The sequence below is a fragment of the Phaethon aethereus genome, assembly GCF_964289735.1.
Source record: "Phaethon aethereus genome assembly, chromosome: 16".
In the NCBI taxonomy this organism is placed as follows: domain Eukaryota; kingdom Metazoa; phylum Chordata; class Aves; order Phaethontiformes; family Phaethontidae; genus Phaethon; species Phaethon aethereus.
In genome coordinates this window covers 8,908,503-8,933,892 of record NC_138592.1, presented here as the reverse complement: position 1 = coordinate 8,933,892, position 25,390 = coordinate 8,908,503, and the positions used below count along the sequence as shown (strand labels likewise).

The window sequence follows — 25,390 nt, the reverse complement described above, 5'->3', positions numbered from 1 at the left end:
TGTACGCTAAAACTTAATTTAGCATTGCTTTATGAGAAAGGCAGGATAGAATGACATATGTTTACCTCTTGGGATGGGACTATAGCACCTTGATAGTAACGGCCATTTCAGAGCAGTAGGCCAAGAGCCGAGGACAGATGATTAAACTCCATTTGGAGCTTGTCACACTACACATTCCTCTAAATCAAAGGGTATGGGACAACCAAGAGAAATAAATTTCCTTCAGGAGACTGTGTGAGAGTGAAAAATAAACCCTCCATCTTCTGACTACACTGAGAGAAAATACAGTTTTCTTCCCCACCTCTGAAGTGGGGATGCACATACATCCAAGTACTCTGCACTGCCACAGCAGGCACCTGCCGCCAGACTGCCGTTTGCCCTATAGCCCTTCCTCTGCAATCAGATGGCCGCTTGAGAATGTTTACAAAATTTCTGACCCTCTTGCCGCAGGCGAAGAGCGTGAAAACACGATTCAAGCACTCCCTCACAGCTCAGAAACCAGCAGACGCTAGCCTGGGGGCTGAAGAGCGACAACCAATGGCTCCGTCCGCCGTTTCCCCAGCCAGATCCCGCTGCCGAGCACAGGCCGGGACTCCCCGCTGCCACCTCCAACCTGCGGCCCCTCAGCCCTACCGGGGCCGCCCTACCTGTCACTGCGGCCCCGGGCGGGACGGCTGGGGTGGCGGCGCGGATGCTGAGGGGCAGAAGGCGCCCGAGCCCGCCCCGTTTGCCGCCGAGAGCAGCTCTCCGCCGGACCGTCGCCTCAGGAGCCCGAGGGGACGGCAGCACCCCGCGCCCGTGGCGGGGGGGCGAGGCGCTGCCTCCCCTGCCTGAGGTGGCCCCCACGCGCCCCTTCCTCCCCCCTCCCCGGACGCTCGCGCCCGCAGCGACCGTTACAGCCCGCCGGCGCCGCGCGCTACCCGCGCGCCCACTCTCCCACCGCCCCGGACGTCGCGTCGGCGGGGCGGGCTGCGTAGTTCCGGCGGGGAGAAGGGAGGGGTGACAGGCAGAGCAGGCAGCCGCGGCCTCGGGAGCAGCGGGAGCGGGAGCTGCCGGAGTGGCGGGCGGGAGCGGCGCCGGGGGGCCAGGCCTGGCGCGGTGCCCCCACCATGGAGATCGAGAAGGAGTTCCACCGGCTCGACCAGGCCGCCAGCTGGGCCGCCATCTACCAGGTGAGGGGCAGCCGCCGGCCCGACTCTGCCCGCAGCCCCGGCGCTGAAGGCGGGGAGCGCTCCTTCCCTCACCCTCTCTCTGCTGCCGCCTGGTTCTGCTTCCCCCCAGCCCCGCGGCGTGTGTGTGCCGCAGCTGCTGAGGGCCCAGCGCGGGTAGCGCTGGTGTCCGCCGCCCCTCTCTCTAGGTCGGAGCTTTCCCTTCCCCCTGCCCTCCCGCAGCAAGCCGCGGGCTGGCCCGCCGCTCCGCTGTGCCCCCCTTCCCCTTTCGCCCGGCGCTGACGGAGCAGAGGGAGGTCCCGCTCTCCCCCCGGAGCGCAAAGCCCCCTTCGGGTCCTTCTCCTCGGACTCGCCCGGGCTGGGGGAGCCGGGCGCCGCCACCCCCCGCGGCGGCACCGCCGTGCCCCGGGGACCCCGCTCCGCGGCGGGGCGGGGGCCTCCTGCGTGCCGCCCTGCCTTTGCGGGCCTACCCGGGGTAGCGGGGGCAGCACCTCGCTCTGCGCAGCCAGCCTGGAAGGAGCTTCCTCTGCGGGATCCCTCAGCCAGGCTCTTGTTCTCGATCCAGATTCCGCTTGGAGCTGAGCACGCACATGAAGTCTCAGTAACCTTTTAAAACTGCCCCTTTCCTAACCTTGAGGGATTAAGTCTGAGGATCGTATTTGTCTTTTTTTTTTTTTTTTTTTACAGAAAAACAATGATGGGCAGCATTGCATGCACCTAGCTTTTCAGCCACTTTAATAATAGAACAGAGCCTGAAAACAGCTTGTTAGTAATACTTGTACAGTTATCTGGTGCTATTTTTTATTATTTCTTTTACTGCATTTAAATTTTTTGTGACATTTTAAAAGCCTGGACGGCAAACGTGAATGCTTGTAAGAATATTTCCCAGCTGGATCCAGCTTCGCAGATACAAGCAACAGAAATTAGGGCTTTTCTCTTTAAAAAGTTATTTGTGCATTTATCCAAAATGAAATTTAGTAGAAGGTGAAGTACGTGAGCAGTTGGGCGGATGCATTCAGTCAGATCAGGAAGCATTACTGTAAAATCCATTTGAATGTTTAAGCTGGTATATTGCATAAACTGATGAGTTTTAAGTTCATATTTGCAACATAGAAGTTGGGCTTTGCTTCCCTTTCACTATGAATTTCTCTGGCAATAGCCATCTAAAAGAAGAAGGTGAGTTTTATAGAAGTGAAATAGATGAACTCCATTTTCAGAATCACAGCAGGCAAGTTTTAAAAGTGGTAGTTTGCAGGGTGAACATCTCCAGTTGTTTGGTAATTGGATTATAAGCATGAAATTTTCAGTGTGCTTTTCAGAAGGTCCATTTTTTGTTAGAGTATTTCATTTCCTGCACAGTTTCAGTGCTTGCTAACTCTATCAGTTGAAAGTCATGTGCGTATATGACGTTATGTTTTTGCTAAACTCTTCTTGATGATTTTGTATGTTGCAGGCTTAGTGCTCAGGAAATGATTTTAATATAGCTCTGTAATGGAGGTGGTATATTTCTACAGTTACATTTCACTTCTGTAATTAAATTGTATCAGGAGAATGAGGGACTGTGGCATATTTTCAATGTGGGATCAGCATTCAGTGATATTCTTGTCCTACATTCTGTGAATGATGTGACTCAGTGGCCTGCTCAGACTGTGGCACAGCGTGAGGTTTGATTGAGGACTAAAATTCAACTTAAAAAAAAAACACTAAAGTGATTCTTTGATTTGCATCCAACTATTGACAAGCACAAGAGGTGGGGTTTTTGCTTGTGTGTTTTTTTTTTCTTAGGATTGATTAGTAAGTATGTGCATCTATTTCATGTAACTCAGTTTCTCAACTTCGCCCTGCTTTTAAATGTCAGCTGTTGAAAGTGACGTCTTGGCAGATCACGTACATCTGGAAGAACAATGTACTTCATTATAATCCATGTTTTTGATGTCTGGGCTGTGGCATTAACAATGCAGTTTTACTACAAGTACTGAGCTTTGCCTGAAGAATGGAGTAAGTAGAATAATGAATGTTATTGGTGCAGAAAAAAGTGTTCCCTGAAATTAATTGTACCACAGGCTTCTACAATCTAGGTGTTACGATTGTAACTGCTAAAAATCCAAAACTGTTCACCACTATTCAGAGTGAAGCACAATGCAGTATACTAACAGTCACTTCCTCTTGTTTCTTGTCTAAATCTGTTATCTGGAGATACAGAACTTCACAGCATCTAGGGGAGGAATTATGAACACTACGGGGAGGTGAAGCTAATTGTAAGGATGGCTACAAGGAGAGTTGTCTGGGTGCCATGTGATTTTTGAAGGGTTAAAATTGTCACTTTTTTTTTTTTTTGGATGAGGGGAAGCTATGTTCAGCTATGATAATGGTACAGTTGTGAAAGAAGACAATTTAGATTTTTTTTTTTTAAGTATACATAATCACAGGATGGAGACAAAAACATCTTGGAATGAAGACCTTGTGTAGGTAGTGATTTTGTGACAGTCATGTCTTGGGCACTGCATCTGTAGTGGAACTATTCTCTGCTGTAGCTGGTCAAAACAAGGTGAACACTGATGAAGCTCTCCCTGTTTTGTAGGTTTTTGTTTTTTGGTTTTTGGGTTTTTTTCAATACCCAGTACTGTCCCTTACTTTCATCCTGATTTACTTGCTACAAGAGCTGTGAGCCATGAGATCCTGTAAAGGTTGTTCAGAGACCCAGTCGATAAAAGGGACTGGTCTGGTTCTGGCCTTTGCTTGTACTGCGGAGAAACATACTTTGAAGATAACTAGTAAAATGAGACCTGATCTAAGCTTAAGAAACGCCCATTCAAATGAAAGTCCTCTTCCATAAAACAGTAAGGTAAAGGAAAATGGACAGCAGATTAAATGTGAGCTTTGCAATGTGATACTGCAGTAAAGGTATGCAACAGAAAACAAATGCTTAAGGGTAAGTGAATGATACGCACCCTGCATAAATATCATTAGAAGTATCAATAGGAATGAAAAGCATTCACTCCAGAGATGTCACAACAAAAAAGCAATAGCCCAAAGCTAAGAAAAGCATGGTTTAGGCTTGCTGTTAAGAGCAGGGGAGAAAAAGATAATATGTCCAGAATATCAAAGGAACATTGAATTTTCATTTGTTCACAGGGAGTGCAATATCTGATTTTAAATAGTAATTTTATATGCAGAAGTCTTACAGAATTGTAGGGGGTATTTTAGTTCCTAACTTCTTGCACATGGTGATAGAATGAGATAGTATCTTAAAAACACAACCCTCAAATACAGGTAGAGTTGCTTCTTGTGTTTGTATAAACTAGATGTGTTGACTTTAGTATGTTGGCTAATGATATTAACTTTGATGTGCTTATCAGTAAGAGTAAAAATACTTCTGAATTATTTACTGATCTAGCATTCAACTAGAGATCCCATACAATATGGATGGAGGCAGAGCTGACACTTGGTTTTACAGAAACATCTGAGGGGACAGATGATACAGTTTTCCATGTGAAGGTAGCAAAATTAAACTAAAATGTGCACTCTTGTTCTAATTTTTATAGTCAGTAAAATATAAAGAAAGAAAGAACTTTTATAGTCAGTAAAATATAAAGTAAGAAAGAACTGGGTATAGTCTAGATTTTTAAACATGTTTGCAAGTAAGTGTACTGAAAACAGAACTAACTGTACTGCTGTGTGTGTTCTGGAATGCTGAAGTGTGGTTAGTTTGGTTTGAGGCCTGTAAGAGACACATAACTGTTCTCAGTTTCTTTATTAATTTTTCAGGGTATTTTAAACTAATATTAATGTCAATGTTACTGTTTTTTTTCCGGACCTCTCTAAGCGAAACTAAACTTAACTCTCTAAACTAAAATACTACAAATTACAAAAGTTAATAAGCTTTACTCAGATTATGGGAGGAAGATAGAAAGCTATCATGGACATTTTGGATACCTCTCTATCAAGACAGAAAAAACATGGGAAGCTTTTTATGTATTCACTATCTCTGGAAAAATATTTGTAGAATACGTAGATAGATTTTAATGTTGAAAGTAAACTGTGAAATGGTTGACCCTGTAGACTTGTAATAGTGTGGTTGTGTTGTGTATTTAAAGTAAATGAACAGGAAGTTCTACTGGTGTTTTTGATTTATAAGCTGCAGTGAGAGTTCAGACTCTATACTGCTGCAGTCTGTAGGCATTTGGGTTACTCTTTTGCTCTGGTGCTAAAAAACTTTAAACTTCTTTGCAGCACATAAATTGTGGCATGAGCATGACTTATTATAAATGCATCTTTGTGCTTTATTCTGCCAGTTCTTGCTACTTGAAAATGCAGGTCTCTGCATGCACTCCTTGCCACTTTTTAATTCACATTATGTTGATTCATTTGAGGCTTAGCTTAATTGGCTCTGGTTATGGAAAGCTAGTTTAGAACTGATAGTTGCAGGGAGTTTCTTTTTTCTTTCCTTCAGCACAGCTAAAGATACTCCATGTTTTCCAGGGCTGTACAGCCACTGAATCTTGCTACAAGTGTGGGAGAGGCTAACGATGATGAAGTAGCTAAGTCTCAGTGGCTTGCAAAGTCAGTATCCTCTCCATGAAAACCAGAGTTTACATTCAGTTGCAAGTGATAGTTATGTTTTGTGCTACTGAGAATGTTTCAGGGCACTCTGCTGCATTGGTTAGTTATACTACTAGCTTTTTCAAATCAAGACCAATTGTATCTACTGATGGCAAATCTGAGATTGTGCCAGTCTCATTGTATGGAGCTGCTGAGCCGGTTAGATTTGCTTGTTTTTCAGAGTTTAAAATCTAATTACTTGAATACAAATCTTCTGCTATAGCATTGCTGTAAGTAGAACATTGAAAAATGGAGCCTGTTAGGGCTTACTGTTAAGAGGATATAATTTGCTAAAAGTCTAGAAATCCTACAATGTGCAGACAGTGCTACACCTGCTTCTGAGCCCCTTCAGAAGGTTTTTATGGTTTTGGTGTGTTCTTCCACATGTTACTTATTCCTCTTTCTTTCTGTGTGCTGTAGGGGTACATATATAGAAGGAAACAGACAGTTAAGGAGAATGCCAAATGATGTAAAATTTAAAGTAGCAATAGCCCTTGTAAGTAGAGAATAAAATGTGGTAGTGGTAGACCAAGTATTCTTGAAACTAAAATAACTTACTAAATATTCTGGGTAGGTTTGAATTAACAGTTCATTCCATATAAACATTAAAATGAAATCTTTTCTTGTAATACTTGCTTTGCAGATGGACTTTTTCCAAGGGTTCTTTTTAGCTGAGACTTTCTAAGCTGTGGTTTACACTGAAATATCACTGCTACTTTTTTGTAAACATATGAATTCTCAGGTTTTAGATCAATGTCACTAGCATGACATAATAATCTATTTGGATTGTGAATTTAACCTTATTAAATGTCTGAGGATACTACCTGATTCCTTAAAATTCAGAATTCATGTATGATTCAAAGTGTACATCCTTTAATTAAAAGACAGTGGAGGAGGAAAGAGAGTTTACAAACAAAAGGAAAAAAGATCTATACAAAGGGGTAAAAGCTTGAAGTCATGCTATTGCTTGTACTCCAGTGAATGTGAGAATTGGGCGGGTTGTTTCAGTCACCAGATATGCCACTGAATTTGTTTTCCCATAGTCAAATAAACTAGTTTTTTCTTTAGTCTCACCATATGCAAAATGAGATTTATATTCAGTAAAGTGTTAGTGAACTTTTTTTTAAACACAAAATTACTTTTATGCCTTTTGTAACACAGAAGGGAAAGAACTAAAAACATGCATACAGTATCAGTATTCTGTTATTGATAATATATTAAGTAGTTTTCTAGGAGGGTTTTGGGTTTTGTGTGTTTGTGTTTTTTTTAAGTACCCGCAAATTAGGTTAGCACTGTGTGACAGAATGCTCAGCTCCTTTAAGGCTTCAGGCAATTCAACATCATGGGAGGATTTTCTCCTGTGACCATCGTCTTTCTTGCAATTTAGTTCTCTGTTAAAACAGAGACCTGCTGTCCAGCAGTGGAAGGGACAACTTCTCTGTATAGAGTGAAAGTTTTTCAAAATGTGAGTTGAGTGGAGGCTTACTGACAACAAATTGATAAAGTTTTGAAAATTTAGTATTGTGCCATAAAGCTAACAAATTAACAAAACAAACAAAAAAACCCCAACCACTTAGCTGGAGTGGCTAGTTCGAATGTTCCTGTGTGTAGGATTTTGTATTAAAGTTTACTTAATTTTGCTTATTTCTGGAATACTGATTTGGAAAAAGGTTAGTATGAACTGAGATACAAGACGAACATTAGAGAATTGCCTAAGGTTTTCTATCATCTTCGGTGCTGGTCTGAAGTACTGTCAGTGTGAAGACATTTTACAGAATTACATTAATTTAAAACGTTGTTATTTTTAAATATTCAACTAGACTAGAATGTTTGTATCTGCACCTCTGTAGAAGTGTGTATAATATCACTGTCAGAGGAAGGTGCAGCCCTAGTGAATGATGTGTGCATTTTTTCCAAAAAGAAGCTAGTTTATGAAAATGTAGAAACAGATTCTCTGCAATGTTCAGAATTAATAATATAAACTTGATCTGATCTGTAAGCTTGGATGTTTATAGCACTTGCCATTGAGGTTTGGTTTGTTGTGGTTTTTTTTTTTTTTTTTTAGTCGTTGGTCAACTTGTTTCATGTTGATTTGCACAAGAAACATTTTTTTGTTTATCTTTCTGGTGCCAGTAGACAAGCCCTTGCTGGTTTGGCTGGGAGAGGCACTATGACACTGCATCAAAATGCCTTTGTGTGTTCACTTTGTGGATCATGTAGTACAAATGCCAATTCATTTTCTACCAAACCCTGTGAATTTAGATGTGCTTTTTCTCTCACCCACGCAAAACACAGCTAAGATTCAACAACTTGCCTGTCATAGTATACTAAGAAAAAGTAAGAGAAGTGATTCTTGGAAATTCATATGATTCTGCTAATAGTGATAGCTGCTCTAATTTCAAATTGTGTTTGTGCTTTCTACATATAAGAAGAAAGGTTCATAGGACAGCAATGAAAAATCTGATGTCCTTCTTGGGAATGAAAATGAGCTAGTATAATACGAAACTTTTGGAAAGGTTTTTAATTTTTTTCTTATTTCTAATTCTGTAGGTTCTGTTTCCATATGCTTTCACCTTGCACAATACTTTATCCTAAAATATGGACTGATAAACACATTATTTCGATAAGTTACTGGTTTTGCATTCATAAGTAGTAGGGTAATGAGTTGGTAAAGGGCAACTACTTGTGGAAGCAACATAAATACAGCCAGCTTACTTGAGACATCTGTGTTTTTAACCATTGTAGCTAGAGTATTTGTATTTTTCAACTAAAAATATTTATCATCAACACTAAGTCAGATGTGATTCCTCCCAAATTGTGTGTGTATGTGGTTTTTGTTTTGGTTTGCTGTTTCTTTTCTGGTATCTTTTGTTTTTAACATCTGCTCTCTTTCTGTCTCCTACCTGTCCTTGTTGGCATGATAAATTATACTATACTTTTAAGCAGATTTTTTTTTGGTATCACTGATGTAGAACATGTACCTTATTTATTTGCAGATTTGTTAACCTCTGGAATGAAAAAATATTTGTACAGTCCTGCTTCCTAGTTGGGCATATGTTTCATGAAAGAAAGCAGAGAGATAAAAAAACCTTTCCACTGAATCCAGCATTAATCTCATATTGGATTTACTTAAGTAGCATACTGATACATTAAAGGCCTGTTTCAGAGGCCTGTTCCATTGTTAGGGACTGAAACTGGATTTCTACTTTGTATGTAGGCTCTCTGGTTTCCTTCTGTGTTAGGATCCAGGCCTTTAAGTAGTTCCATAGTTGTCTCAGCTCTTGGTTGTTGTGGATGCTTTGGGAACACATAGTTCAAGGGGTAAAAAGTCACATTTAGGACTGAGGGCGAAGAGATCAATGATGAGGAAGATTTACTTGTCTCACCAACTGTTAAGAGATTGTTGAATCAGATTTGAATCATATGGTACAATCTTTTTCCTGTACTTAGAAGAAGGTTAAAACAGTGTAGGAAATAAAACAACAACAGGCTTTGCATTCTGCTAGTATATGCAATTACAGAAAAACTTCCATGCTGTACCAGTGGCAAGTGTAGAGGTATGCAGATCTTGCTGCAAGCAGAGAGGAAACTGTCCTTTGTGGGAAGAAAGCTCACTATACTTTTGGACTAAAATAATTGCTTGTTAAAAATGCTACTAAATAGTAGTATTTTGAACTTAAAGTAGCTGTTCTATTTGTGATCTTTCAGGTGCTTTTTGTTGTATCTCAAGTTCCCAGAATTTTATGCTGCTTCTGTGAAGTGCTTGATTCATCAAGTACTTGATGCTGTGAGCTGTTCTACAAAAGACACTCTGTTTCTCAGATTCTTTATATTTATTTGGAAGAAGAACAAGTGTGCTACACATAAAGAGGAATGTTCTCATAACCTTCTTTCCTTGTGCACATTTGAATGAGAATTGCTTGTTTATATCATTTCTAATCCCACAGTAACAGGTTACAGTAGCATAAACAATGTGACCTTTTAATGTGATCGCAGGAAGTAAAATGTGAAATCTATTTTTAAAATGCATCTTTGACTAAGGAAGAGTATACTTCCTTTTTCTGACAGGAAAAATAACCCATACTAGTTCAGAAGATCTCAATTCCATTATACTGCCTGCTTTTTCCACTGTCTTCTGTACAGTCATTGCAGCTGCATGAAGCAGGACTAAAACTGCCATCCTTGTGTAGAATTGAATGTCCTTGCTCTGCATTGTGCAGGCATAAATGACTAAAGATGGGGGCTATTGGAAAAACAGAACTCTGACACGAGCAACAGGTTTTAGTAAGAGGAACTTCTTTTGGAAAGAAGGAGAGGGTGGGTCATTGGAGCAAGAACTGGAAAAATGCTATGTAGCTTATTAAACAGCCAAAATACATATACACGTATTTTAGAAATTTTCTGAATACTTCCAGAAATGGAAGAAAAATGGAGAGAGTTTTAACCAGCAAAGGATGGGGGAGTGGACAGCTACCCAACTCTAGAAAATGTTTTTGTTTATTCCCTTTACAGTTTAAATAAACTAGAAAGCAACATTGTCACTTGTTTCTTAAACTTCTGACAATGGAGAATTTTCACATTAAAACACAGTTGCTACCTAGAACTGTGCAGGGCCCAGCAAGAATCTTGTTTCAACTTGTACAGTGTTTTCATTCCCAGTAGTGATATCTTCTCAGGATTGTCCTGAAGTGTTTCACGACTTGTACTGTTTCAAAACTAATACAGTAAATATGTGAAGGACAATATGTTGTGAACCAACAAACCCATCCTTTTTATCCTTGCATATTACAACATTAGCTGTTGGTTGAATTGGTAGTGTACTGAAAAATGCAGTATCGAGTTGCGGGGGTTGGTTGTGTGCTTTGCCAGTGAGCAATATTACATGGCTGGCTCAGTAATAATTTCCCATTAGATAGCAATTGCTTTCAGTTCTTCTGCAATAATCACTCTGATAACTGACACCTATTAACAGGCAGATAAACTATGGAAGAGCGTGTCGCAGTCTGGCTCTGGTAGAGGCAAGCAGAGGCAGCGGCGGGTGGTGAGCACAGGTGGTTGCAGCTTGGGGAAAGGGAGGGTCTAAGCAACCTGAAGTTCAAAACCCCGAGGTGGTCAGCTGTCCTCTGGAGGCAGGCTCAGGAATAGGGTTGTTTTTGGGGGGTACCGCAAGGTTCTGGAGGTTATTTGTTCTGCCTCCATCAGGCTTGTCTTGTTTCCAGTAGAGGTGAAAGACTGGAACAGGAGGTTGAAAATATGTAAAATCTTTACAGCTGCTAAGTTACTGGATTTATTAGCTGACATGAGAGCATTAGTGGAGAGGTCTAATCTTACAAGCCTTTTTAAAGCTTGTCAAGACACAGGCAGAGGCAGAAAGACTTCATGGAAACTACTGACTTATGCCTTATTTGTCATTGATTTCTTGTTTATAATTTGTGTAAAGCTTACCATTCAGAACCTCCATTAGGAGCAAGTCTATTATGCTAGGCTTTGCTCGATTGCTTTATACAGACCAGTGTACAGGCTATTTTTCTGTGACTGACAGCAGGAAATTCCTTATTTGCTGTTGTGTCTGCTAAATTCTCTACCACATGAAGTGGGGATTGGGGATTTTGTGTGGTAAAACTGTTATGCGCTTATTATCTTTTTAAGAGTAGCTAAATAACTTAATATTGCTACCTAGTTAGGAGCGAGCACTCAGACATTTGTTGTTTTCATGTAATAATGTCTACATCTTTAGGGTTTTCTTGTACTAAAGTCTCTGCTAATAATGTGTTCTCCATATAAAACTATCTCTCTACATGCAAAATTCTATCTTGGAATACTTAGAGAAAAATAATCCGATATTCTAGTAAAAATGCTTTGCCCTCGGCACTATTGATGTAAGAGGAGGCATTTGTGTGTGATTCTCATAGCCAATAACCGTTATTTGTGGATCAGAGCTCAGAAGCCTTCAGTGTAACAGTCTTTCGGGGGGCAGGGGAGTAGAAAGGGATATGATAGAGGTGAAGGGGTTTTTAATGATGTTTGGAAGTTACTGCGTTTTATACTTTTTTTTTTTTCCCCTGTAAGTGTTCCAGATATGTGCTAAGACTGCAAATGAGGGTTTGAGGTAGCCACCAAATTATAAAGCATTTTTAGTCAAGACTGATAACTAGCTCCGGCTGGCAGGAAGTGGAACGTGATGAGCAAGAGCCCAGTGGAGCTGTGGGATGTGCTGCATTGGGTACAGCACTGTGTCTGGGCTGTGAAATAGGAGTATTGGGAAGTAACAGGAGTTGTGCATTTCCAGAGGGGATGCTGTCATTATAGATGTAGAAGTTATGATAGTTCCTTGGCTTTGCTAAATCACTTGGTGTTCTTGGAGCAAATTGCTTTAAACTAGCAGTACTAGTAGATGCATGAAGTGGCAAAACTGTTTATCACATCTGACCCATGCAACTTACTTTCACTCACAAATCTGTTTCATTAGCATAGGGAGGATTAGATGGTCCTTTGAAGGCCTAACTTTTTGAGTTTTGCAGTCTTTTTCATGTACTGGAGTACTGAGTGCTAATCTGTGCTGCGTTAGGATGTCTCTGAAAGCTTATCTTGGTTATGTGATGTGGCTGTTTAACACTGGCATTTGTTTGTTAAACTCTCAGTTGCTTTCAGATGGGGAGAAGATGACCTGCACAGCTGGAGGTGAAAGTGCTCTATCATTGCAATGATAGTTAAAACAATCTCTAGTAACACAGGATGGGTTTTGTCCGTGTCTTAAAGTATTGCTTTGCAACTTGGAGAAATAATAAAATATAGAATAAATTTTAGCATTTAAGGTATGGCTGCTTTTGGGTTAAGGGAATGGTTGTATCTTTCCACAGGAGGTTCTCAGGCTTGTTGGCCATAGGTAGATTTTCTTACATTGTCTCTTCTGAAGATACACTTTTATTCACCTTTGCTGTGTGAGAACTAAGTGCTAACACACACTAGAAACTATGCTTATTGCAAGTAACATGTAATATCAATATCCAGCGTGACTAAAGGCCTAATATGCACTATAAATACCAATAATTTGTGTGTGAAGGGCAGCTAGTAAAGCAAAGTGCTCAGAAACATACCTCGGATCTATGTAGCTTAACTTCTGTGAATGTCAGTTCAGTAAATGTTACAGCTCTGCTGTCAGCATTTAAGGGTTGGGTTTCTCTTTCCAAAAAACTATTGATTTTTCTCTTTTTTTTTCTTTTCTTAGAACAGTTTACTACTCTGGAAGTAGTTGCATAAACATCCAACTTTAAGTGCAGCTTCTTCTGTTAAACCTTGGTGTAGAGCAGAGCTGCCCAGCCATTCTGTCCTGGGACCATGTAAAGGCTGGACAATCTGTTCTGTCCCCGCATCAACCAACACGCTTGTGCATTTGTCATGTGGCCCATTCAGCCCGCACGTGACCTGACAGTCATATAGTCAGGTGAAGAAATGTGTAGGCTTGTGTTTGTGGGGGTGGGGGAAATGGCATCGGTGTTTGAGTTATCCCCAAAACCTTGGTGTATAGATTGTGAGCTGATCATCTCAGGTTTAGAAAGCTGTAAGCTTTAATATTAAACCAGCTTAGTTTAGGTTGGTTTCCTAAACACATATTAGACAGTCATGTGAGAAAGCAGGAGTATCCTAATTCTGCTTTATCTAACATCTGTTTTCAGCAGTACTGTTTGTTCTCAGCAGGTTTTTGTGTGCATTGCAGTAGCTTGGCAACCTGTAGGTTGCACCATTCAATTAATTCAGTATGCTTTTTATCATCACTAAAATTTTCCCTTCCAAATTTGAATATTGTAAGTACAGTGAAGTGGGCATTCTATAGCAGCAACAGCCATGTTAAACAGATCCTAACTGAAACAAACTGTTCATGCGAATCTGTAATCCAGTGTGTTTCTTCAAATTTCAGTCTTTAATGAAATTAATTTAAGAAAGGATACATGTAACTTCTTTCTGGGAATGGTAGTTAAGCAGTTACAGCTACTTAAAGTTTCCAAATACAGATTTGGGCAGTATGCTGAAGTGTGACTATTTCCTGATTCAGTTGTAGGTGCAAAGCTTGAGTTTGGCTTTTCTCTGCATGTAGAGGCATGAACATGGTTTGTGCAATCCTGTTAATTGTACATTCTCTTTAAACTTGAATCTCATTATGTTAGAAATGTTAAAAAGCTTTTGGTAATAGTGTAATGAGTATGCTTTGGCAGAATAAATCTTTAGTTCTGTTGCCTGTGTTCTTAGTAATGGCCAACAGAGTGAAGCATTCTTATGCCATAAATTAGAACTTGCTGGGATTTTGTTATACCCAAATTTGTAGGGAAGAAACAGAATACGAGAGGAAAATCCACTTACATTATGGAGCTGGTAGCTGTTTTAACATACGGTTCATCATGTTGAATGAACAGGGTTTCTTGATACTAAATAAATCTAGTAATCCCCCTCACACTCTTAACTTAAAAAGTACAACTCAGGAAAGCCAGTAAAACAATGTATGGTACAAACATCTTCAAAGAAATGAAGTTTACCACTAAAAAAGATGTAGATAACTTTTTTCTTTTTTCTTTTTTTAAATGGGTAATGCAAAGTTCACAACTTCCTATTTAACAATTCCTGCCACTTCCTTTCTTGTGTGTTTTAGTACTTCCTCTACATACAAGCTCATAACTTTGAGAATTTTGATGGAATTAGTAGAAAATTGGAAATATGGCTGTTGCCTGTCCCATAGTATTCTAAATAATACTGACATGGTCTGAATATGTGCTACATCATAGCCATGATGTGACTATTTCCTTAACATTTGCTAATATATTAGAAAGTTTTATTTAGCTTTTAGATTATTGAAGTACCCAATGCGAATGAAATAATTTATGCAGTGACACCTCTTCACAAAAAAAAAAAAAAAAATTGCTTTAAACTCTGCAGTTGCTCAGTGTTTCAAATTAATGAACAGTGTTTACTGCGTTAGAACTGAGTCCTTTCTTTTTCATATTAAACATTTACTGGTATTGCTTTGCTTGTTCTTTTAAAGGTTTTAACATGGATTTTTATGTTACGGTAGTTTTTCATAGCTGTCTCTAGAAAAAGTAGATTTAAAAATATGCTTTCACCAATAGAAATATACTACAAGAAATTATTCTCTTACCTTTCCTGTTTATAAAAATAAAAATAACTGACATAGGCCATCATGGTTTTGGTTTATATGTATTAAATATGACTTATTTTGTGAGTGTCCATTTTAAACACACTGTGATAATGCATGTTGCTCCTCATCTCTCATTCTTCATCACTGATATACCTGTTTCTTCAGAGCAAGAATCTAGTACAGGTAGAGCCACCTATGTTTTAATTTTAAAATCTGACCTTTAATTCATATTCAGGCATGCTCAACATTGGCTTACCGCTGTCTGCCATGTAAATTCAATGATATTTTGACTGTTGGTGGGACAGTCAGCATTTTGAAAGTCTCACCAATGTAACATATTCAGAAGATTATGTAGCAGAAACTTGGGCTGTGTGGCCAAGATATATTATGAAACGTACAGTTTGGCTAAAAACGCCCCCCCTTTAATTACTAATGCATTTCTTCCGTCATCTGAACAAAAATGGCTCCAAAATACCAAACCTCCACGCGACTCTTTCTAACACAGAGGGCTCACAAAAAACCTTCATGGCAGTTCCGGTGTGTTGTGTTTGAGAAGTGTGTTCAAGTCTGTGTCATGCTTCTGCTGCTGAACAGATACAGGAGCTGTGTGAACACTTTTGTGTATTGATCACTGAAACTAGAGTTCAGAGCTCTTTAAACAAGGAGTACATGTTCATAAGCAAGCAGCTATGAACTGGACCTTTTTTTTTTCCTTTCAAGACAGGCTCTTCTGAATGCTCCAGGTAGAGAGGAGATTGCCTTTACCTTATCAAATAGGAATATATGCCTTTATAAATGAAACATTACAGAAAAAATAGTGGTAAGTCTCTAAAGTCTGAATAATCTGTTGCTGTTGCATTTGATATGGTTACACTATTGTGCTGTGAAGGCTAATTTAGTGGGTTTCTGAGAGGGAAATAACCTTTGGAACTCTTATAATATGCAAACTAATTAGAGGTTACAGTGAACACAGCTGTTTCTGCCAAGCTGACTAAGCTAGGAATTCAAATTACTATTTTTAGCCAGCTTATAATGTCTCTAGTTCTCAATGGTACCCATATTATTACTTTTTAAAATTATATTAATGTGTATTTATCACACTGGCAAACTAGATACAATGAACGTTTTAGTGCAACCAATTTGTTACTTTTTAAAGCAAACTGTGAATATACAGACACAACAGAACACTTCAGGTGGCATGGGAGCTGTGTTACACTAAAATCATGAATTAAAACTGAAAGCTTCCTCAGAGGAAGGCGCATGAGCCCTGGAATGAAGTAATTGTTGTTTTCAGTAAGTGGTTTACGTATAGCCTGTCTAGCATACATATTCCCCCTTTTCTTACTCTCCAAGAAAGTTACCTTTCTCCGTTATACAAGAATTTCTTGCATGCTGCTATTTGCATTCAGAATGCTTTTCTATTGATCCTTGATATATGATCGTGGTACAGATCCTGTAAAAATTACTATAAATTCTATCCTGAAATCTAAAAATCATTGCAGTTAACTGTACTTCTGCAGACTATGACATAATTGCACTAATAAAAATTTGGAAAACAATGCTGGTGGAGCTTGTGTAAAGTGTTTGCAGTTCTATGAGATGTTGTCAAGATATTACATTCTGAACTAGTTTCTTTTTTCTAGTAAGCTTTATTTGGTACTTTCTTCAAAGATTACTGGATGAGCAAAAAGCATTCCTCAAAATCTGTGTGTACTGAATAGACATACTTCATGCATAAATTTGTTGCTTTAAAAAAAAAACAGTCTAATTTTAACATAACATATGGCAAGCTGGTGTCTAGAACTGCTTTGACTGTACTTTCTAAAGGCACGTATAACTAGTTTAACTTGAGATAAGAATTAGGTCTTAGAAAAACTATTTTAATTCCTATTTGTTTCTGTTAAAACCAATAGCTTGCTTACTCTGTTCTTTAAACTACAGTTGATAAGATCTGAGTTTAGGTTTAGCCAGCATTGGGTGTAGAAAATGATGCTTGCAAATCAATCCTGTTTTCACTTCTGTTATTCATGAGACTTTCAGACCAACTCAAATGAAGAAAATAAAAACTAGGCAAGCTCCAGAAGTTCTGATTCCTAAGTAATAATACTTTTGTTTCTGGGTTTGTGTCATCATGGAAAATAGGCCACTTACAATTAATCTAGAAGTGCTTTTGTATTTAGAAACACTTTCTCACCAAAAACATAAAGGAAATGCATGATTTCCAGGCCTGGCTCCCATGGTTCTGAATGATGTCCACTTCAAATGACAATTGTTTTTTCTATAGTGCTAATGATGGGGTAGGGGAGCTATCTAAAACTTTCTTCCCATGCCTCTAGGGACGAGGGAAGACAAAAGCATTCCTACAAGAGACTAAAAAAGTTGCTCAGAGAAATAGCCACCCTTCTGAAAGGAGAAATATATAGTTGTTCCAACACAGCTGTCAACCCAAGAGCATTACAGCGAAGTAGTTGGATTCCTAAAATGGTAGTGAGAAACATTGACTCCTAAGTTAGAAACCTAGTGAGTTTGAGCATTGCGGATGAAAACTAATCTGTTTGGAGAACACAAGTAGCATCCATAATAGCAAACAAGAGGTGTCTTCTGACTGTCTTCAGTGGATGACTTCCTTAACTGGTGCACTTGCACTACTCTTGAGGAAGGACACAACTGGCTATTGGGAACAAATAGGGTAGATCAAAATCCCTAGTCTAGCATAAGGTCAGTCTTTCTCATTGAAGCCCTTTAATGTTTTAGCTGCCCAAGTTGACATAAATGTTTATTTTTATGTGGAATAAAATCCCAGCTGGAATGTAATGCCAGCAACAACAACAAACTTGACATTAGGTCATCCAAAGGACAATAGCAGTAATGTGAAAAAATGTATGATATTTTCCTTTGTAAGTCCTAGAGGGATATTTTTTGTAGCTTTAAGTCTCTAATGAACTTGCAAAGGATTATGTGTGTGCGTATTCTTACATTACAGCCTATCTTTCCCTTTGCATGCAAATTCTAACGTTGTGTTAAAAGCGTAACAAAAATGAAATTATGATAAATCTTGGAGTGTATGAAGTCTCCTGCTTTCCCTATTACTTGTTGCATTGACTGTGGTTTCTAGGAGGTATTGTAAGGTGCCAAGTCAAGTTGCTGAATTTGTAAAGAGCTAGGTAAGTAAATATGAGAAGAACTCTGGAGCTCTTTAAAAACTCAGATTTCCTGTTTTCAGGCACATCTACTGCTGTGAGACCTCTTTGATGCTGGTGAATTTTTGCTTTTGATCAAATTGTGTCTGTGTAGCTGTCTCTCATTCCACGTAGTTTTTAATACTAATTTTGAGCACACACCAAAATTTCCTGAGGTCATCTTACTTCCTGTTCTCAAATAGTATTTTTAAGTTGTCTTTGGTCATCATTATTAATAACTGGGTGACCACCACTTTTAATGCAGATATGTCACCATTCAGGAAAGAGATATATGTTTTTTTCTGTTTGAACCTCATCATCCATTTCCAACAGAAACTAGTGCTGCAGAACAAGCTGAAAACTGTAAAAAGCATGTTCCAATCTGCTGAATCCAGGGTTAAAAATCCCTGTAATCTTATTCAGAGAACCAGATGCCTTCCAGGGAATTGTCCTTGTGCTAAATATATGGGTGTAAAATCAAATGGTCCAGAACACCCCCCCCCCAACTTTACCAGTAGGAGACTGTTCAATAAAAACTTTTCTTTCTCTGACTTCTTAGGATTAGAACTATAAAATACCCCAAAGCTTGGCAAATAAATTTTTTATCTCTACTGGATAGGCAAAATGATGGATTTAGGAGAAGTGATGACTTTGTAGTACATGGCAAATTTTACCCACATCACTAGTGTTGCTAAGATCTTGTGTATTTTGTAGATACTTTACATGTTCCGCAGAGTAATTTCATGGCCTTCCTCCTAACTAAAATCCCTGATGCTTCATGGATGCTACCTAATTAAGTTTCAATTAGGTAGATAAGGGAAAGCTAATTAGTTGGTGAGGTTGTGTTCCCAGCTTATTTGTAGTTGCTGTTTTGGGACTGCTTTATAAACACCTTGTCATTTTCATTAAGATCCTTTTCCAGGACAGGCCTCTGGTTTAGTACTGGGCTCATACTTCGTGCTGTCAACTTCTGCTCTCTGGCTTCATGGCAAAATTGCCTTTCTCTGGGGAAGGGAACATCATACCAATTGGAATGTCTGGGGAATCACCCTTTGGATACTGATTGTGTTATGCTTTCATGGATAATTTCATAAACACGTCAGGAAAGTGCTGTATGAGCTGCTTCTGTGGGCCATGTTCTGAAAATGTACCTTGTGGTGGAACTGCATCTTTTAAACTTAAAGCACTGGCTTGCTAAAATGTTGTTCTAACGCTGACTTTGTTTTTCTCTGGTAACTTCTAGTTGTGGTGTGTGCTAGACAATTAGATCTCTATTTCACATAGGTATCTTAATTTGAAAATGACCTTGACAAAATTAAGGTCCCTTGGGAATTGTAGCCTGTCCTTTTCTCTTTGACAATTCTGTTTTTTTAAGAAATTCTGCATATTATTGATGAACATATATTGCTGCAGATAGGGAGTACTGGACTTGACTAGTCTACTGTTAGTGTGACCAATATTTTTAAGATACCAGTTAGTAATCTAGATGTGTTTAACTCATGTCATCTACAAAAGGATTAAAAAATAATGCTATGATAATTCTGCAATTTTCTAAGTTTAAACTGCTGACAAGACAAATGCACAAATGTTGGTATTTCTTTAAAAAAAAAAAATAACATTTGTAATCTTATTTTGTTTCTTTAAAATATTTGTCCTGTGCAAAATGACTGCGGTGTTTGTCTACTAAGCAGCTAAAGTGCTGTGCTGTTTGTTTGGCTTTTAGTCAACATACTTTCCAGGAAAAGGTGAAAGGACACAAATACCACAGACAAGTTTCATTTGTAGTTCAGTGAATGTGAAGTATATGTTCTAATCTAAAATGAAGTCTCTTTTGGCAAAAAAAAAACCAAACAAGCAGCTTAAGGCTTAGTAGGAAGACTCAAACTTCAGCTCCTCAGATATGAGTGGCTGCTTGCTTTCAAACTTGGCAAGTGTTATATTACTTATTAAGACCACAGAACTTGTTCTGTGTTTGGATGTTTGGGTCTTCTGGTAATTGCAGTCATTCTGTTACAGTGCATTAGATGAGCATGTTAATAGTCTCTTCAGCTGATTTAAAGGGCCTTAAGCAGTGACAGTAGATCCAATACTAAGTAACTGCCTGGAATCTGTCCTTGGGCAGAAGATTATATTATCCTTCTATATTGGTATAATACCTAGTACCTTAGGAGCATCTCAGATTCCTTGTTAACAGTAGTAATAAAAATGCCAGACGTTCTGAAAATTTATATTCTTTTTAGTGGGCAGTATGCCAGCATGTCCAACTAAATAGAAGAACAGGATGTGTTCAGAACCAAAAGTCTTGGGGCAGACATATTCATTGGTGTCAAAAATGGGAGATAAGGAAAAAGAATCCATGAAGATCTCTTCAGCTTTTAACTGATAAGACCTTGAATCTGTTGCCTGATGAGGGAACTCAGGTGGTGGTAATGATGGAAGTGGGTCTAATTGCAGAATGCCAGTTGGATCCAAAATATTTCATTGCTGTCAATTCAGACGCCAGGCCAAGTTTAAATTCTGAAACAATGATTCAGTTAAAGGATCTCTTATGTATCTTTTTTTAAAACATGTAAGTCTCAAATACATGACAAGAAGCTAGCAACTGTAGTTTCATTAGGAAAGACATTTAAAAACACTCAAGCCACCCCACCAAACAAACAAAACTACAACCCATAAACCCACAGGTGCCTGTTGTATTTATCAAAGTTAAGGAGACAGTTTGCTAGAGTGGACACCTGGAGGAGGGAGGAAAAGACAACTTCTGATGGGATCTGGTAACGAATTTCATTGCTTACTACTGTTGTCATACAGCTGACAGGAATTAGGAGTATAATTATTACCAAGTTTTTGTCTCTGCTCCAGAGCATATGCTCTGATGCTCTCTACCTGTATGGATCAAATCACACATGCCTTCTGTGTGATGGGAGAGGATGGTAAGTTATTAAATGGAATATGTGCCTGTGTTCATTTACAGGAACATTCTTCTGCTTTGAGATTTTAAAAGTGCTTGTTTCAGTGTGCTGAAATCAATTTACAGGAAGTTGAGCTCGACTGATCCAATTTCTGCATATTGATTTTTGCCCAGAGTGAAACTTCTGATATTAACAAAGCATGAGTGATTTTTTTTTTTTTTTCTGTTCAGACATCACTTGATATGACTGAAAATAATAAAGCCTTTTTTCTTATTCTTGAAGGTTTTTTTTTTTTTTTAAAGGTGAGATTTAAATCTGTATAAGAACAATTCTGGGTAATTCCTGTAATGGTCATGAAGTTTACAACTGGTTTGTGCTTATCTAGAACAAGAATTCTCACTGTTTTCCTATCTTTATTTCAGTACCTTTTCTTCTGAAGATAAATTAGCCACTGCCTGGTAAAAAAATGTGTTTTCAGGGCTCCAAGAATAAGCTATCCATATGTCAGTCATTACAGGTAAAGAACCACCACCTGATGATAGGTCCTGAAACAGAGTGAAAAACTTAAAGGATAATGCTTCAGTTTATTCCTTCTGTCTGTTTGATTCTCTTCTGTTAAGACTTGGGGATTTCATCCATCAAATTACCTGATTAAATTCAGAGCAAAATCTAGATTTTAGTTTGCTGATTGTAACTAAAGATGAAGTGGGTTTTCATAGCTTGATCAAATGCCTGTTACATAAAAAATACCTTACCCTTCTATCAAAGGGTTTTTGGATAAAACTGTTACAGATTAAACCATGTCAACATGGCATTGCCTTCTATCTTTTAGTAAATAGGACTCTGGTTACTGAGAGATATAGTGTCAATTGGCTGCTGTTAGACAGCTGTTAGGAAGTTTTTAATCTCAGTTTTACTGTGGATTTTTACAAACGAAATTATAAGCCAGTTATTAAATTTTTTAAAAAGTTGGAAATTCGTACATGAGTACAAATGCTACTAGTGGTAACTAGTAACTAGCCAGCTGGTATTAACTGTGCAAGCCAGGCTAATTAGCTTTCATCTAAAGTCTTCTGCACTTGTTCTCGCACAATCCTTGAAATTGTTTAAACAAAAGATTGTCTAAAACCTTTTAAAAAGAATAGGTTTTCTTTTTCTGTGCAGAACACTGGACTCTATAAATGACTTGGGCTTTGTGGATTTGTACGTTGAACTTCTAATACAGAACTTCAGTGTTCAGTGTATGTTAATTGGTGTTAATACACTAGTGTTCAAATTGCAATGTTAACTGGAGCTGCTTTCTGAGACTCGTATAAATGAATTTACATATTTGAAAGTCTAGCACATGTTTGAAAATAGTTGCATAATTTTGAGGGAATTGAGGGGGGAAAATACATAGCTGTTTGATGATATAAAAAAAAAAAACCCCACAAAAAAACCCAAAATAAAAACCCAAACCAAACCCAACTGATTAAAAAAGCATTTTAAAATATTAATGACTAATGACAGTGAAAGTGAACAGTGTACCCCTACAAATGATGAAACAGTGAGTAAGGAGTGATGTTGATGCAGATAGCTTGAAATTCACTGTATCAATTTCCTTGCTGGAAAAGGAGCACTCAGAAGCAACAGAGTCTTACATTTTATCATCTAATTTCTATATTTAATTTTTAATCAAATGAGCTCATTTATCTTAACATTAAATTGTGATAATGGATTATGGAGGAATTTGGGGCAATAGTGCAGTCTTGCTTTCTTAACATAACTGAGGTTATCGACACTGTATGTAGTATTTCTGAAAGACAGTAGAGGATTCTGGGTGAGTATAAATAAAAAGTCATTCCATGGTTCCTATTTCATGAAGTCAGAGATCCCCTTGAGAAACTGTAAACTATCTACAGTGGTTCCAAGGGCATCTCATGTCCTTTTCTTTCCAGTTTGCAACTTGTGATTTGCAGCTTGTCTAAACTCTAGAAAATATCTTGTTTATGCACACGGTGATCTGGTTTTGCTGTGAAAAGGTGTGAGAAGAAACTTTTCTTATCCCTCCCTCACCACCTTCTAGTACTTAGAGATTTTATGTCTGTCTTCCTCCCCTCTCGCCCTCCCTGAAGCCTACAAAGTCTACATATATGGTCTTTACCTCACTGGGTTTTTCAGTTGCTTTTTGTGTGTTTGTGTGTGTGTTTTGTGGTGGTAGGTCTGTAAAAGCTATAATGCTATTAGGTGGCTTGTGGGATGTCAGAATGAAAATATTAGGTAACTAGGAAAGGAGGACTCTATATCCACAATTGTCAGTTTATGAAGCCTGGAATACCCTACAGGCCAGAAATTACACATTTTTAAACTCGGACAAAACCCATACTGCAAACAAATTAAGGTCTGGATTTGCCACACAGACTAAATTCCTTTACGAGTTTTGTAGATATCTGGGCTGTCAGATGCATCAGTCTATGTGAGATGAGGTTAAACCAAAGCTCTCTCTATCTGGACACCTCTAATGTTTGGGCAAATCAAGATCTGGATCTCATCTCCGTGATTATTTTTCTTGTAGGAGAAGAGTAACTGAGTTAGAACCTCTTGACACTTTAATGAGACTGTGGTTTATTTCCTGGCACTGACTTTGATGATACAGATAGCAAAGCTTTTCTTTTGCACAACAGCTGTCAAGAAAAAGCCATTTCATCTTCTCAAAAGTCTCTGTCCTTCCAATAATGTCTAAGATGCACTTCTGGAGCAGATTGAATATCTGTGAGGGGGGGAAAAAAAAAAAGGGATGGACGTGAAGAAGGGAACTTCAGTTGTTTCTTACACTGACCCTCCATTCAGTTGTTTCCTGTTTTGGCAGTGAGTACATGGCTACAAAACAGCAGAAGTAGAGTGTTCCTGCCAGCTACTCTGAACTTCTGCTGTTATTGGGTCATAAATTTCAAGGAAAAACTGTATTTTGAACTTACTGAAACTTGAGAAGTCTCATGTAATTCTCTAACCTAATATTAGAGTTTAGATCTTTGATCACCCTGGCTCTGTTGCAACTCAAAAACATCAGAATTGAAAAATCAGTTTTTACTCATTGCAGATAATTACGTTGAAACAATACGAGACTGTGAACAGCTGAGTTCTGCAGAATTGCAATGATTTATTCTACAGCAGTGTCTCCCTTTTGACAACATGCAAAATAAATATAATACTATTATTACTTGGAAATAACACAAGTCTATGACCTTGTCCCTTCTGAAAGTACCTACTCAAGTTGTCAGAACAGTTCAGGTGCAAGTGTTTAATTGAGCATTTACAGTGTTTGGTTATCTGCCATGGTGAAGTGGGTACAATAAAGTATTGTGGGGTTTACTTTCGTAATTCTTAAATTTCACAGTTAGACATGTTGAAAATGGTCGCTGGTGAGAAACAAACTATAATATTTGCTAGCTGCAATAAAAATGGGCCCAGAAGAAATAAGGATGCTTTCCCATGTGCTGATATGATTTAATAATACTATCATGCCCAGTTTACATTCTCCTGGGGGGTTATTTCCGTGCCTGCAACCAGCTGACTAGTGTCAGAAACACTGCTTATGCTGCATTGCTACAACCTGTTCCAGATTGCCCACATAGTGCTGAATTAGCAAGGGGCTTTCTAGGAAAACCATGTTGCAAGTATGTGATTTTTAATTTTTTTTACATTTTTTTTTAACCTTGCATAACAGTGTTGTTGAACTTTTAAACAAGCCTGTCCCTTTCTCTCTCTCTCTCTCTCCCCGACCCCCCTCCCCCCCCCCCCCCCCCGCCCCTTGCTGCTTGACCTCAGGAAGAAGGTGGATGTCAGTCTCTTCTCCCAAGTAACAAGCAATAGGACAAGAGGAAATGGCCTCAAGTTGCGCCAGGGGAGGTTTACATTGGATATTAGGAAAAATTTCTTCACTGAAAGGGTTGTCGAGCATTGGAACAGGCTGCCCAGGGAAGTGGTGGAGGTATTTAAAAGACATATAGATGTGGCGCTTAGGGACATGGTTTAGTGGTGGACTTGGCAGCATTAGGTTAATGGTTGGACTTGGTGATATTAAAGGTCTTTTCCAACCTAGATGATACTATGATTCTAAGAAAGTTGGCATACTAGCTGACTAGCTTTTTTTGAGGGAGATTAATAAGGAAATCAATACTACCATATTTTACTTGAAAGCAAAACTGAGACACTAGATAAAATGTTTTAAAGCGTATTAAAGTCTACCTTTATTTCATTTATCTGGCTAAAATTCTGCAGCTTATTGTTAAGATTAATGTTGTATGATGCAATTTTCTATTAATTTACCAGATCTTTAGATGACCTTATTGTTACCTAGAAGTTACATCCTCATTTCTTGTCCCTGTCCTAATATCCTGA

The 25,390-nt window shown here is 38.7% G+C and overlaps 1 protein-coding gene across 1 annotated transcript in view; it reads left to right on the top strand.

Annotated features, from left to right (window-relative positions):
• Positions 1–812: 812 nt before the first annotated feature.
• PTPN1 (protein tyrosine phosphatase non-receptor type 1) overlaps positions 813–25,390 on the top strand; it is a 44,211-nt gene continuing 19,633 nt past the window's right edge. Inside the window, exon 1 of the mRNA XM_082007047.1 lies at positions 813–1,172. Within this exon, the coding sequence (XP_081863173.1) occupies positions 1,110–1,172 (63 nt within the window). The 5' untranslated portion in view covers positions 813–1,109. The remainder of the gene's footprint in view (positions 1,173–25,390) is intronic.